The 16200-nt window shown below is 43.3% G+C and overlaps 1 protein-coding gene across 4 annotated transcripts in view; it reads right to left on the bottom strand.

Moving 5' to 3' along the window:
• The window catches only part of IQSEC3 (IQ motif and Sec7 domain ArfGEF 3), a 104088-nt gene extending 88312 nt beyond the window's left edge, over positions 1–15776 (bottom strand). For all 4 annotated transcript variants that reach the window (XM_072328250.1, XM_072328268.1, XM_072328259.1 and 1 more), the window contains exon 1: positions 15159–15776. In XM_072328250.1, the coding sequence (XP_072184351.1) occupies positions 15159–15646 (488 nt within the window). In that variant the 5' untranslated portion in view covers positions 15647–15776. The remainder of the gene's footprint in view (positions 1–15158) is intronic.
• Between the last annotated feature and the right edge of the window lie 424 nt (positions 15777–16200).

Below are 16200 nucleotides of genomic sequence, written 5' to 3'. Positions count from 1 at the left end.
TTCTGTGAGCCCAACAGAACTTCAAGGACCTCTGCTCTCCCCTCACTTGTATTTGTTCATAGCTATGGGCTTCCACTGAGTTGTTTTTCTTGTCTCCAATGGTTATTCTCCATTTATGCCAAAATAAATCAAAGAGGAAATATGTACAAAGTGTCTAGGAGACATCTAAAAGAAAGAATATGAATAATTTTGTTCCTTGGATCTATAGTTACTCTGTAGAAGATCTGTTTCGAATACTGTTTGGGAGATGGCTCGATCTATCTTTTCTTGAAAACCTATTATTATGAAATTAATAATTAACAGCATCAAAAGCCTTACGGAGAAAATTGGTTCAGATTCTCCACAGTCAAATCCCCAAACAGCCAATGAAGGCATGCCCAGAAACTCTGCATGACAGAAATTCAGCAAGCCTTTAGACCCAGGAGATTTTCAGTTGACAATGGAACTGCTGTGCTTTCTCCACCGTCACAGTTATGATTTGGTGAGCAACAGGGGCCATCAGAAAGTCTCAGGTGAATAGACTGTGTGTCAACATTCAGTTACATAAATGGGTGCAAGCATTCCCACTTGTGTGCCAGCACTGTGCCATTAAAACAGCATTCCCATCTTGCAAAACAGGCAAGAAATATTCTCAGTGGATGGATTTGCTATTATTAACTAGAATATCTATTAGCAAATGAGGCAATTTCTTGCTTGGTGCCAGTGGAAGCCAAAAGGATGAAAAGACAAAGAACAGCTTGAACTGTTCAGAGAATAGAAGTTCCCTGAGAAGCAGAACCTTAGAAAGCAAGAGGGATCGAGAAGGGTCAGGAGCAAGTAATCAACCCACACTTGTACTCATCATCATGATGGGCATGATAAAATTGAGATGTCACTTTTCTAGATTCATATCAAGTTCTCTTTTATCTAAGTTCATAAATATGAAGCTAAAGAACCTTTCCTGCTGTATTTGAGAAACCTTTTTTCATAATTTAGATGAATATCAGTGCTTAGGGAAGTGAAAGATTAATAGCAACTGCTTGGTGCCAAGCAGAGTGCAGGCAAGGCTTCCCTTGTGCAGCTCTGCAGTTTCTCCTTACTTGGAGCCTATACCAGCCTAGTCCTGAGCACCTGTGCAGCTGCCAGTACAACCAAACTCTACTAGCACACACCTATCCATCCACACAGCTCTGCCCCGTGCTATTCAAGTCTTGCTCCTTCGAGCAATGTCTCACCAATAGTGCTCATCATAAAGCACCTACCAGCCCTTTGCACAACATACTGTCTTCACTTGAGTCCCGTAGTATCATTTCCTCCAATTCTGTTTCCTCCTCATATCATAGACCTTACTTTGCAAATGAAGTTCTGGACCTGCATTGTCTCTCTACTTTTCTGGCTTAGCAGAGGCTTGTAGTAGTAGTAGGCAAAATGTACTGTTTCAGTTTAAATAAGAGCATCCGCTGCTATAGAATTAGCATCAATAAATACATCTCAATGTTTGTGATGAAACAAAGCTGTGACAGCTGAGGATCTCACAGCACCAGCCAGACTGCATACTGGTCAGAAACAGTGGCATCTTTTAGCTCCATGGCCTGCGGTCTGACAGATCACTCTGAAATAGGCTACATTTGCTTTTCGTAGTATCAATTCTCTGATATGCAACTATGGCTCTTTGTTTTATTTGATAACAGAAAAGACAGCATTTTGTTTGCCTCCTGAGCCCACCTGTTCTTTTAAAGCAGTCAGAAGTTTCTGAAGCTCAACTACCTCTTGCTTAGAAATCTCCATTTAGTTCTTTCCTTCTTTTAGCACAAATTCCTTTCTGATTACACAGAGCTTCTTCTGAAGCTGTCTCTGGAGCATTCTCAGTACAGGTTCAAAATGTGGTCACTTACTCTTTGAAGCACAAAACTCAAGCCAAAAGAGCTATCTTTTTTTCCTGCAGTCATGACCATAACACTAAACAAAACAGTCAAATGTACGTTCTTAATATAAAGTGATCAAGAAAATGTTTCTTTCAGTCCTTCCTTACCACTGATTTTGTTAATCCAGTGGGTTCCTGAAATCCATTATAGTCCCCAGATGTAAAAACTGGATGTATGTGACACGAAGCACATCTCACTTGGACTACTACCCAGCTAGTCATGAGTGAATATATATGTTGATCTACTTTTGCACCTCTCATTCCTTCAGAATTCATCTCTCTGCACAGAGATGTATATCTAGAGGAAGATGTAGAAGGAAGATGTATTGCCTTGTGAATTAAGGTGTATTAGTTACATGCCACTTCACTCTACTGATTAGTTGTTCAGTACCTGCAGGAATGAAATGATGCCCATTCTCCCACCAGCTGTTATCCTGGAATCCAGTCACAGAAGTCTTCATCACAGCCTTGCTCTCGGCAGTGTTGTATCCCTATGCCACAATGCAGCTGCCATCTACATTACTGGCCTCTTGCATCAGAGCTGCAAAATGGAGGCTTGAGGAGGAAAAATAAGATGTAACTGTCAGGAGAAAGATAAATGGGCTGGGTAAGTCAGAATGAACAGGAGGTGCTGTCTGGAAGGAGTCAGTGAAGTTGGGAGAAGGGGCCCCAACTCTCTTCCTGGGGGCCAGTTTCATTCTTGCTAGCATCTTTGCAAATGCTTCTGTTGCTATCAGGAGCCACGCAAGTCCTGAATTTTGTGCATAATGTTAATAAATGGAGTAATGAAATATTGGAAAAACAAAACCAAACAAATAGAGCTGGAAGATGAAGAGATCGAGGTCTTGATTCTATGTGGTACAGGGTCCCCTCAAACTGAGGAAATCAGTATCCTCTTCCAGTGCATGCTGAGAGGAAAAAGTAACCAACATAAATAGCTCCTTGCTATTCAGAGAAAGGAATTCCAGAAAAATTCAATGCACATTCACATCCTGAAGGCATTCCTGCCCTTGTTCCAGCTCTTTCTCATCATCTCTTGTAAGACAAGATCCTTCTCAAAGAGGTAGGAAGAGATAATCAAACTGAGCTAATGGAACACCATACTGAAAACTGGATGGACTGGAGAAGGCAAATACACTCCTTATTAGTGGAGATGAGAATCTCAGCCCAGAATCCATTAAGCGACATAGATTCTCCTTGCCTCATCCAAGGAGATACAACATAACAAGACTTTGAGACTGTCTGCATGACTTGGTACTGCTGCAATTGTGTCAGGGGAGGTAGGGATAGAGGCATCAGACCCACAATATGGCTCTGTATTTAATAACAGAAGAGTGGGGGAGAAAATATAGCTGTGGGAAGAAGGAATTGTATCTTGGTACACATGGGTTTTTGGAGAAGGCACTTTGTCTACTCATTCACATGCACAGCTGTGATAATTACTTTCTACTTCCCTAGCTCACATGCACTGCCTACCTCTGTGGGAGGCTCTTCTTTTAGCTCCCATGAGAGGAATGATTTGGGTGTCTTCTACATGCTTCCTGACCTGTCTCACATCAACCAGACTGAAACTACAGAGACCATGGACTCTTAGCTTACCTACTTTTGTTACCCTACCCCATTCCTGGTAACCTGTAATGACTGATTGCTGCAAGAAACAAGATATGCTCCAGCAACTTAGGCATTACCTTTTCAATCAGACACACTTTCTTGCTCAACTAGGTACCTATGTAAACACTGCTGGATTTACATGCAATGCATATTCACAGCTCTGCCAACTTGAAACCATGTGTCTTAGTTCCTTATATTCAAGATTCAACTTTATCTCCAGCTCCCACTGCTCACTGTTTCTAATGTCTATATCTGACACCAATCATGAGTGGCTGTTAAGGATTTTTGGCCAAACTCAAGACTATTATCTGGGCAAAACTCTTCCTGTTATCAAGCTGTCCAGAGAATGAATCAGATTTCAGTATTTAGGGCAATGTTATTTATGCCATAGAAGTGACCTCATAACATTTAACACTTCTTGTCCTGTTTGTCTCCTTCTTCCAAAGCACTACAGCTTACTTGACAGATCAGTGCCCTGGGACACAGGCTTTACTCTCAGCTTTGGATAGCCATGTGAACTCAAGCAAAACATTTTCCATCTTTTTATCCTCTCCTGTAAAACGAGGACTGACTCTGTAAGCAGTAAAGGGTCTACTGATAAAAGAGTAATGCAGAAGAGTTGGTGGTATTGTTATTACTTATTCTTGCATGGTCTTTCTATCATTCATCTTGCAGCAAGATCTTGTCACAGTGAGCAATGTGCTAGAAGAAAAGCTTGCATAGTTGCTACTTGCTGCCATTTTAGACATTGGTAAGAAAATACACTGACAGTATCCCACTTTTAAACAAGTACATTACTTCCCAGAGCACTATATAAAATGTGTATATATGATCATCTCTGAAATGCAGCTGTTTCTGGTATAAGATATGAGAGTTGACCATTGCAGTTTATAATGAAGCCTGCAGCAGAACTGCTCTGATTCCTTACTGCATTGTAAGTCATGCTGTCATTTGTGCTTGACGTATTGGGATGCGAACAGCTCAGTGAGGATTTCCTAGCATCCCAAACCAATGTCACGAAAGAGAAAATAACTTCACAAGAGGAAAACAATTAAGAATGTGCCCAGCTGTCAATTAGACAAAATCATGAGAGGAAAATGATGATTTCCATTGGCACGTGAACGGGAATAATATCATTTATTGTTTGTGTGTGCAGACTGTGAAGGGACATGGGTGGGTAAGGTCCCCAACATCTGCCCTGAAAAGCAGGTGCTCACATCCCACAGTGATGAGAACTAGTCACATACACTCTGGGCTTACAGTAGCGTGTTCCTTCCTAGAGCACAGGACTCACAGATTGGGAAGCTCCTTCAACCAGTTAGTATCTGTTAAGTGTAATGTTCAGTATGTGTTGTTTATTAGGAATTTCTCCTGAATAGGAAGCCTCATGGAAACCGAACACAAACCCCTGTCATTCCCTCTCTCCCCCTACCTACAACAAGGTATCATTACAGTCATACATAAATGAACCAGGCATTTGAAAACTTGATGGCCTCTGCACAATAAGGTTTCTGGATCTTCTGGTACTCCTGCATTCTAGTTTCTAGTGGGTCCTTTCTCCTTGCTGGTCTAACTCTGCCACGCTGCTGTCCCCTCTTCTGTTGGTTTATATCTCCCTGCACAGACAACCCTTGCAGAACCCAGAAGAGTGGTATATCCTACTCTATGACTACTGCAAGAAGTTGGAGATTATGTAGATGCAGGCATCCACGGTCCTGAGGCAATGCTTCAAACATGTTTTCAGGCTTGGGATTTGAAGATCAGGCTAATATGGACCTAAAACCAGCCTGAGGGTTGCCCATAGCAGTGTAGAGACACACTGTAGACTCCTCTATTCCTCTTCTCTTCCCTTGTCACTAGTTTTTCCTCTTCTACTGATCTGCAAAATAACTTGCTGAAAGCAAACAGAGTCTGATTCTGCTCTTAAAAAAATAAGTAGATACTTTCTTTCACATTTGGGAGGATAAATATCTTTAAATATCTTGAGAATGAATTATTTATTTATTTGTTTATTTATTTATGGCCAATGCTTTTTATACATCAAACACACACTCTGGTATTCTTTGTCCTCTTGGCTATATAAAAGCTTGCTAAAAGAAGTGACAGAGGTGGTACAGTAGTTACAGACAGAGCATGTCTACTGAAGTCAAATGTTTATGTATTCAGCTTGATAAACTCAATCCTTTCTTAGCAGGAACAAGGGACCAGCAGTGGATGTTGCTACAGCTAACATGGAGATCAGTATTTTCCCAAATGAGTAATGAATTCTTGGGGGAAACATTACAGCCATTGGCTGTGCCATCCCAAATGACTGATACAGCAAGTATGTACAGAATCTGATAGACTAATAGCTAATTCAGACTGACTAGCCCCTGTAATAGGACATGAGGCAGTTCAAGAAGAACCATAATATCCAATGATACATACAAGTGTTCTTTCTCATCTCGTCAAGTTTGAAGCTACATAGTTAAGTGAGTTCAGCCACTTTCATTTAAGTGATAATAAAATCTAGCTCTTAGACTTACCTGGACTGCAAAATAGCATGAATTACTGATCAGAGCCATTCAGTCTACCTATCTTAAGAGTTTGACTGGATATAGATTTATTGGCATAAGACATTATACAAGAAAACTGCTTGAAGAGAGGTCTTTGGCATGAGAACCAAGGAATGACCAGAAAACAGAGATTCCTCAGACATTGTGCAAGTTCAGATAAAGTTTAGTAATCCAGTATATGTGGGTATGAGCACAAGCCCTGAGGACAAATCCAGATACTCCATTACTGTGGTGAAGGGGGCCATATGAGTACCTAGGCAGACACAGGCAATTCACTGGTGTCCTACTGGGAATGGACTTGCAAATTAAAAACCAGCAAACAAAAGAGAAGGACTTTGTGAGAATGCTGGAATGACTGTAAAGATGAAACTTTTCTTGGAACAGCCCCAAAGAGACAGAAACAGTATTTCTCTTGGGGGGCTAAAACCAAGGAAGGACAGGCCCGAGCTTGGTTCCATAACTGAAGGAGGAAGAGAGCTCATAATCTCCATAAATCTGGAGAGGTCTTTTGGAAAATGCCACCACGTACGAAGTCCACTAAGGACCTCAGGGCCAAAACCATACCTCTCCAAGAGGCAGATGTGAGAGTGTTCCACGGAGGTGGTTTCCATGCATGCTCAGCAGCAGGAAGATGCAGAATGCTGAGGCTGAAGGAGGAACTGTCAGAACAACTCTCTCACTGGACCAGAATAGTTTGAATCACTTTGGAGGACTGCCTGGAAATCTACATGACAGAGACAAACAGATTGACAGTGAGGTCCTGAATGTTAATAGAAAGTTCAGAATTTGAAGAAGAAACATCCAAGTATAGAAAGCCTGAAGAAAACCCCATGACTCCTTAAGATTCATAACATTCTAAGTGTCAGTTTTGTACTAGTTTTGAGAAAGATGTAGATGCTTTAGTGTGTTTCAGCAAACATAAATCAAACTATTTGGTAGCAACTGTCTCAAAAGCAGCTTACGTCCATGTAAATATTGGCAGGTGGATTAAAATGATCCACCAACTTCAAGTGCAAATCCAGGAGGAGCAACAGTCTTCATTCAGCAATGGTAGATCTCCACCTAGATGCCCATTGGATTCCTACAGTAATTTCCCAATTCTTTGTAACTTTAATATTCCAAGACTTTTAAAAGGCATACACAGAACACTAGTTCTGTGAAAGGGTCACAGGTTTGGAGTGGGCTGTCCGGCCACTTTGAAGTACTCGTAAGCTAATTTCAAAACAATTATCTGGGGTTTTACTGCCTGGATTCCACAGTAAAATACATTGTCTGGGACCATATATTTTATTTTTTCTTTCAAGGTACGTACCTTTACCTTTCTGTGTGTATGTGTGTGTGTGCATTAGTTCCTACTTTGTAACTAAGTCGGGTTTGAGTGGGTAACACTGATCACAGATGGCGTTGAAGGAAGAGAACTTTGTAGTTTCCATTGCGGAAAACTATTCAGTGTGAACTGAACTCATTACATAGAAGTGTCCATGTTGGAGACAGATGTTACAAAAGCCTCAGCACCAGGAGTAACTTAGATCAGATCTCACATCTTGTCAAGCACTGGAAAACATCACCATGACACAGGACTTTTGCAAGCTAAGCTTCATTAGCTCTGCAGCTCACCGACCCCCCTGGTCCTTGCCTAAAAGAGGGCAGAAAGGACAAGCTTTGTCATTTTTTCTTCCTTCAGAAGCAGCTCCATTTCCCCAAAACATCCCTGCTCAGATGTGACTAATCACGGAAAATATTGATCCCGTCCTATCCCTGTCAGAAAGTTGTAACTTCAGAGTACATGAAAATAACAGCTGATCAATGAACACAATCTTAGCAAAGGCAATAAAAATAATACCTGAATAAGAAGCAGACTGTGGGTTCATGCACAAAGTAGAGTACAGGAAAGCAACAACACCACCACATTATTAAACAGAACAAATATATCTTCATAATCCTGTAGTACCAAAACGCTGACCTTAAATTAAAATACGGTGAGAAGACATTGCAAACCTATTACATGGAGAATCAGAATGTTGCTTTATGGCTTTCTCATTGTTCAACGCCATCTCTGCGATGAGTCGCTATTGCTATTGTCAACACTCATTTACACTAGCAGATGCATGTGTATTTGTGTGTGAGGACAGATACACAAAATCTGGTACAGATCCTCAGGTGATGCAAATTCCCATGGCTGTACTGACGTCAGCAAAGATACACTGATCTCCTCCAGCTGACAATTTGCCTTTCTGTATGTAAAAAGCACAGAAGCTAGGTGCTGTTTCAACTTTGCTCTTAGACATGTTAGACAAATGCTCATGCAAATGCATTCCATCTCGTACGTGCAAATATACGTATTGCCTTGTGGTACACATTCAAACACCAGTGGGAGATTTATGCTTCCTCCTATGCTGAAATATATAAAAAGGACTGCTCCCGACCTGCCTGCCCACTGCTATCTGTAACAATATATCCCCAGCTGCTTTGCTACAGATCTTAAAATATACAGAGATGAAAGGGATGGTCCAGCATCAGAAGTCTGTTAAAAATATATTAGGAGGAATTGAACTTTGATTTTAAGACTGCTCTCACTAAGAGATCTTTCTGCCTCTTAAACAGAGCCATTGAGCAGAACAAATCCAATAGAAAACACTCTCATTTTCTTACCTAGAGCTTAACTAAATGAAATTGCAATCTGCAGTATAGATGAATACAGGAGTATTACTAGTTTGTTTCAGGATACCCTTCTCTGGGGGGAAAAAAATTACATATAATTTCTAAAAATTGCATGAAAAAGAAAGGGGAAAAAAAAAGTCTTATTTCAGGCTCTGTCTCCACAAACGACTCTTTTCTCATTTGCTCGTGTGCTCCTACATGGTTCTATGGAACGCAGCCCAAGTAATGATCAGAGGCTACAGGTAATTTATGGCAAGTGAAATATTTTCCATCTGTTTCGCAGAGGAATATTTCTGGCTATCTCTAATGTTTTTCAAAGGGAGAAATAACAAAAGGTTTCACTCCAGAGAATGAAGGGGGGGGAAAAGAGAGAGAAAGAAGAAAACATTGCTGAGAAACAGAAGGGGGAAGGGGGCTGGGGAAAGCAACAGAGGGTGTATAAACCCCAGGTACAGAAAGATTAACTCTTTTAAAAGATTTTAAAAGCCCTTTTTTACACTTTCCACTTTTATTCGAGGGCAGAACAAATAAAATCTAGATGGTCAAGATAGGGAAATCACTACAATTAAACACATCAGTTTGTCCACAGGTGCTTTGCATGAAGAAATACGCTTTGCTTTATCGGGTAAGCAGTTGTTTCGAATGAGTAGAGAGAGGAAGCAAAAACTAAACGAAAACCAAAGTGCCAGGTGACAAGGTCTGCTCTGGTGTCATCAGAGGACTAGAAAGGCATCCCAAGATTACTGCAGCTTACACTGAGTAAAAGTGCAAATAATTTCATGTATGGTATAGGTGGGGATGAGTACTATGCCTCACATGAATAGCCACTTGCTGCACACATGAACGATATACCATGCCCGAACTGTGTATTCCCGTGTGCACGTCATTTTGTGATGGACATGGAAACATCGGTCGCTCGTTGCAGTCTGAGAATGGGTGTTCTTCTACTCTGTATGTGCTGCACATTATGGAACAGCCCACCTAACAGTCACCTGGCACTGAGTACCTGGGAGGAATTCTCAAGGGCATTTTAAAAACCTATTCATTTGAGGTATTTTCCCTTTCATAAAATTACCAAACAGTCATGCAAGAATTCTTCTGATGTCTAACAGTGCTGCCATGTGAGTCCATTGCTCCTGAAGTCCATCTACGAGCCTTAACCTCCAGTCTGCCTCCGAAGTGACACCAAGTTGGACAACACAAAATGTATACAAGAAAGGCACCCTTGCTACCAGCAAGCTTGGCTACAATAAAGCATATAACTGAGTGACATAAAATTTTCTCTACCTAACAAGAAAAACAAAACAATATATTTGCACCCCTCCACTTAAGCATTAAAAATGCACATCTTTTGCTATTGCTTTCATCCTCAGCCTCTCTTCTTGAAAGGTCAGTATGAGTCTTTGTGACTGCAGGCTCTGCTCTAACAGGGCTCAGGACTCAGAACCCAACAGCATCTGTCCGAAGCACCACTAGGCAGCATTTCACACAGATTCCTGCCTTGTTGCTACCTCTTGAGGCTTCCAGAAAGCCAGAGGGATTTCCTACAATGGTATTTTTAGGCCTCGATACTACATTGCTCCGGCCAAGATATCACACTGCACCATACAGGTACTGTCCCTGTGGGTGGAATTCTTCATGCCACCTTTACAAAGCAATTTCGAACCACTGATTTCATCCTGAACTCTTCCTAAACTGAGAATTTTCCTTTCTCTTTCTTCTTTTCTGCGATTTCTTATAATATTGTTATGAATCATTAACTTCATATTCTTTTTCCCATGTCTTTACCGGCCCTGATGCAGATGTGACACAGGTGTGTTCAAACCATAAAGAAAGTCTTTGATTACCATGTGAATGGAACCAGTACAAATGCATCCTAAAATGGGACACATTCATAGAATCAACTTTCTTTTTTTCCTCTCACTGTGATCTTTATTTCAGCCTCATCTATGCAGGGCTTTAGCACCTATGTAGCTATGCCAATGTAAACCTCTGTCATTTGAAACCAGCTTACAGCAACGTACTCCAAATAACTTTTGATGGTGGAAATTGTGCATCGTTCATACAGATCTGCAGAACCCGGAGCAGCACCAATGGAACTATTTCTGCTGTGTGAAACCTCAGGGGAACTGAACTCTGAAATAGGCAGGGGGAAATATGAGTATAAAGAATGAAAGCAACGAGCAAATCACCCAGAGTGAAGGGAATGGGTAACTGGGAGTATGGAAGCAATTCAGAGTTCCTCTGTCCTTTCCTTCTTTTCTTTTCCTTTTCTTTTTTCTTTTTTTCTTTTCCTGGTGCAATGCGCAAATATAGCAAAATATGTTAATAGTAAGCCATAATATTTACAGTTATTGTTAGTATCCATTGAAATCAGTGGGATTTTGTCTAATGCCTTTACCCTGGAGATAATCCATAGAATAGAACATTAATGCATAGTTAAAAGGAAAAAATTATGGAAAGCAGCACCTCTGAATATGCAACATCTTCAGTTTAAAGTTACATAATTGAGCTTTTGAAATTAAACAAAAATATAGCAAACAGCCTCAGACCACAAAACCAACTAAGTGAGCCTAACATTGTCTTTTAAAATGTGTCTCTCTACTGAGATAAACAATACTATCCTATCCCAACACAAAATGAAATAGAACGGGTTACAACCTAATGCAAATGCATACGAGCTGTAAGACCTCTGGGAAACACTGTAGAAATATTCTTCTAAGAGTTTTGAGAGTTTGTTTTGCATGAGGAGATGATCTTATAGAGCAAACACAGACTAATAGTTTAAAGGAAGTATTTAGCTTCTTCATGTTGTACTCTTTCTACACCCTGTTTTCAGTGTTGGTGACATAGCTGAGAGAAGACCTGCAATGCTACGCAGAACGCTCATAAATTGCATCTGAGCCTTTCAGTGGAAAGAACTATAATGGAATACTGGCTATTATTGCAATTGAATTAATCAAAGTGAGTTCTGCAGATAATGCACAGGCTTAAAATCCAAAGTCCTTCTATAGGCAGAGTTCCCATGGAGAGAGTTTCACTGACAAAAAAGACTGCAGGATTCAGGCCATTTAGAGTCAATGTGCTAAATTCAGCCCTGTGGCACTTCTCTGATACTCGGTGACCAGCACTGAGGATTGGAAAGGAAGGCAGTTTCCTGATAAAGAAGGGAAGGAACATTTAGACTCACATTTGATGATACTTTGGGATGGTCCCTTAAGACAAGAAGCTGCCTAGTAAGGGTGATCTAAGCAATGTAAATTTGGCAACCTGTATTTCTGAAGCAAAACATTCCATGACGAATGACCTTATTTTTTTGTTTTTAAAGCTGTGAGGTGCTTATGCAATAGATTCCTAAGGTAGAAAGAGACAGATGCCGTGGAATAATAATCAGCCTAATTCTTGCCGAGGATCTTTGCAAAACCTTTCCGCTTGTCTCTCCTTTCATAGGTAAGCTCCGTGCCACCGCTCGCACGCAATATGCAGCAACAATTAGCAAGCCTCTGCAAAACTGAGCAATTCTTCTCTTCTGGAGGATGATTTATGTTTTTTCCTCTTTAAAAATGCATTTAAACAGCAACCACTTATTGAAGAAATCTAATCATGAAAATAAGACTCAACTTTTCCTTAAAAGAAGAGAAGCCTCTATCGTGGCTTTTTCTTGCAAGCCCCTTACAGAAGACTGCCCTACTTGACATGAATTGTCACGCGTGCCCAAAAGCTCAGCTCTTCACTTCCATCCAGAGCTTGAGGTGAGCTGGGCTGCATAAATAGCTCAGTCCTAGCTCAAAATGAGCAAAATCCCTGGGCTGTGTCTGAAGTGAGAAGGGGCATCACTAGGACATTCAAACACGCTGACCAGACCCCTCTGTTTTGTGATGCAGAGGAAATTCCATTACAGACGGGCACCGCCTGGGTGCTGCTTTCGCCACTAATTTCAGCCACTGCATCTCATCAGGTTAAAATATAATTTCTGTTTAGAGTGGCCATTTTCTGTAGTGAAAAGGCAGTTCCTGTGCTCTAGGCTAAGGTGAAAAAATAGAGCACAATGAATTTCAGGGAAAAAAAATCATACAGGGGAAAAAAAGAAAAAACCATATTAATTTTTAGGGAAGAAGGAAGGGAGCGCAGATACCTAATCTGTGTAAGCATCAACATATGTGTCCCCTGCTGTCACACTGAATCCAAAATACAACTCTCAGGTTGGCCAGCTGGATCACAAGGGACACTGGGCATGCTTTCAAATAGGCGGTGAAAGATCCTCCACCTCTAAGTTGATGCTAAGTTAGATTTTGCGGTCTCTGATTTCCTTCTAACAGTCTGAGATGAGAGAGGATGAAACTCAGTGAACACAATCAATGGGAAAAAGAAAGAAACCTGCAGGAGTGAGAAATGTGGACTGTTTTGCATCTCTCAAATTTGCTTTTCTACACAAAGATTTTGGTATGCCTAAGCTATAGAAGGAAACAGAAGCAGTCTATTTTAATCTGCCTGAGTGAAGAGTGCTGCAGGGATTGCTCTGTTATCCCCAGCACAAAAAGGATACATCCATCTATCTATCTATCTATCTATCTATCTATCTATCTATCTATCTATCTATCTATCTATCTATCTATCTATCTATCTACCTGCCTGCCTGCCTATCTACCTATCTCTCCATCTATCTATCTATCTATCTGTCATGCAGATTATGGTATGAAATGTCAGCAATCAACAGTGTTCTTAGTACACATCTCTGTGCCTCTGGATATGAAGGAAAGGTCTGTGATTCTTCCCTCAGTCAAATCCCACCGCAAAAATCTCAGATAAGGAGGTATTTAGACTCATGCACAAAAATTGATTCCTCAATCTGCCTAATGACGTATGTTAGAAACTCTGTTCAGAAGAAACGAAAGCTGTTGTTGATACGATGTTTCTAACAGAGCCTTCACTGCAGAGATTCACTATTTAAGAACCAATTAGGTCGATAGTGCATTTTTTACACGGGTTTCTTAACAGTTTTGACTTGAGTGACTTAAACTAATCTATTCTGGATGTACAGCAGTTGGCACAAGCTCTGGGTCTGGCCCCATGCTGTGTCTTTTTAAAACTTCATTCATTGCATGCTAAATAAATAAGGGCCGGATCCTGCAAATGCAAGTACTTACACCTATCTCAACGCTCTCTGTATTAATCAGAACATTCCCTTTAAGTAGTGACTGCGACATTGATTCATCACAGTGCAGTATTTTAGGAGCACGGATCTGTCTTTTGGGATTCAAGCATGCCTTCACTGCACATAATCCTTTAATAGTATTTCCTCAATAGTAATTTCTCCCATGATTTTCACAGAATCATGTGAGAGATGCTCTGCTTTTATGAAGTGCTGTAACTCCACTCAGCACCAGCTGAAAATCCAGCTCCATGTCGTAGTTATGCTTCTGCATTCAAAGCCAACATGAGAGAGAAGGGGGCCTTTCATTTAAAGTGTCAAAAGAGATGCAGGAAACATTTTGCTCTATACATAGTGCTGCATACTTTATTTGTTTTCGACATGCCTACAAGCAAAGCAATAGGGCTTATTCTAGGAAAGAAACGTCGATCTAGTTTTACTACTTACTTCAGCTTCTTTCTTACGTAAAAGAAGCCACATCAGAGACTGCGCTCATTCTATTCCTAACTTCACTCCCTGGATTCAAGTAGAATACATTCCCCTGCTTTGAAAGTGCCTCGATGTAGCCCAGTACAGCTGTAATTACCAGCTGGTGAACCGATGGCATATAGTGGATGCGTAACCCAAGAAAATGTGACTCTCCCATAGTAGCTTCTTCCACCGGCTATCAGCAGGAATGCTCATCCTTGTTTACTAGACACGCATGCACAGGGACCATTATCAGTATTCAGCTCTAGTAGAAGCTTTCTTTACTGAAGAGGAAAGACCAGCAAAAATACTTTGTCCTTTTGAGGAGCTGGATCAGTATCAGGTGCCGCTCACCGAAAATATATACATTAAGGCAACAGACACAGAAGTGTGAGATGCATCGTGTACGTCAAACATACGAACAGCATCTATATCTCTCTGAACCCACACACATCACGTGCAGCATAACGCATACCCGAGACCCTTGCATCAGTGAGGGCAGGAAATCCCAGCTCTCGGGAAGGAGTGGGGATCTTCCTAACGGTGACTTAAGGCAAACAGAAGCTGCTGTCCTTAGCAGAGCTTCTCACCTCCTGGGCTGCACCGTGCTCACCTCCTCAGCGACCGATTTATTTATGACAGTCAATGAGGGCACGGTGCTGTGTGTGAGCAGCGCGGGTGAGCGGCCCGCAGACACCCGCAACTGCACACGGCAGAGGCGCCCGGCTCCGATCCGCGCTCTGCCCTCTCTCCCACGGAGGGATTCCCCACCCACCCGCACACCGCCCCCTCTCCCCTCCTCACTCACTCAGGTCTCCGGCTCAGGATGCCTTTCCCGATGGCCTGGGGGGCCTTGTGCTGGAGCAGAGCGGAGCAGCAGCTCTTCTCCCTGCCGTCCTTCTCGCCGGGGTGCTGGTGGGGCTGCGCAGCGGGATGCTGGTGCCCGGCGGCCCGGCTCGGCCCCGCGGTGGCCGCTTTGCCCGCGGGTTGCGGCGCCGGGAGCTGTTGGTGGTGCTGGAGCGGCTCGGGCTGGCCCGGCGGCGGCGGCGGCGGCTGCGGCGGGGGCTGCTCGGCCGGAGGGCCCGGGGGCGGCGCGGGGGCGGCGGGGGGCTCGGCGGGGGCCGGCTGCTGTCCGCGCAGGTTGCGGTTCTCGGTGCTCAGCTCGTCCAGCCGCCTCTCCAGCTCGTCGATGCGCTGCCGCTGGGTGTGGATGAGGCTCTGCTGGTTCTGCACGATGGCGGTGAGCTCCTTCAGGTAGAGCACGGCGCGCACCGGGTTCTCCAGCAGGCTCTCCATGCCCCGGCTGCCGGACCGGGCCCCTCTGCCCGGCCGCCGGCGCACCGGCGAGAGCGGCGCGGGTTGCGGGGAGGCGCCTGGCCGCCCCACGCGCGCTCACGCACACACACACACACACACACACACACTCACTCACACACTCTCGCTCGCGCTCGTCTAACCGACGGGGCCAGAGCTCGGGCACGCGCGACCAGCGGCCGCTCGCTCACGCGCGCGGGGAGCGAAGCCGGGCGGCTCCGCGCCTGCCCCGGCCCCCACGCGCCACGCACGGCGAGAACGGGGGAAGGAGAGAGGGAAGAAAGGGGAGGGCTCTGCAGCCCAGATCCCGCCCCGTCCCTCCGCGCAAGCGCAGGGGGGCGGGGGGATACAGGCGGCGGGGGTCCCAATGAGGTGCGCAGGTTGGTTGCAGCGCCTTGTCCCCCCCGAGCGGTGTCTGTAGATGTTGCTTTAATGCTTGCTTTTTTGTTTTTCCCGTCGTGCTTAAGTGTCTAGGACGATCTGGGTTGGTTTTGTCTGCCCAACGCTCGTGTGTTCTTTTGCTTATCTTGTTAGCG

The sequence above is a fragment of the Excalfactoria chinensis genome, chromosome 1 (genome assembly GCF_039878825.1).
Source record: "Excalfactoria chinensis isolate bCotChi1 chromosome 1, bCotChi1.hap2, whole genome shotgun sequence".
NCBI classification, from domain to species: domain Eukaryota; kingdom Metazoa; phylum Chordata; class Aves; order Galliformes; family Phasianidae; genus Excalfactoria; species Excalfactoria chinensis.
The sequence above is the reverse complement of the archived record's forward strand: the minus strand, read 5'-3'. Positions and strand labels throughout refer to the sequence as shown.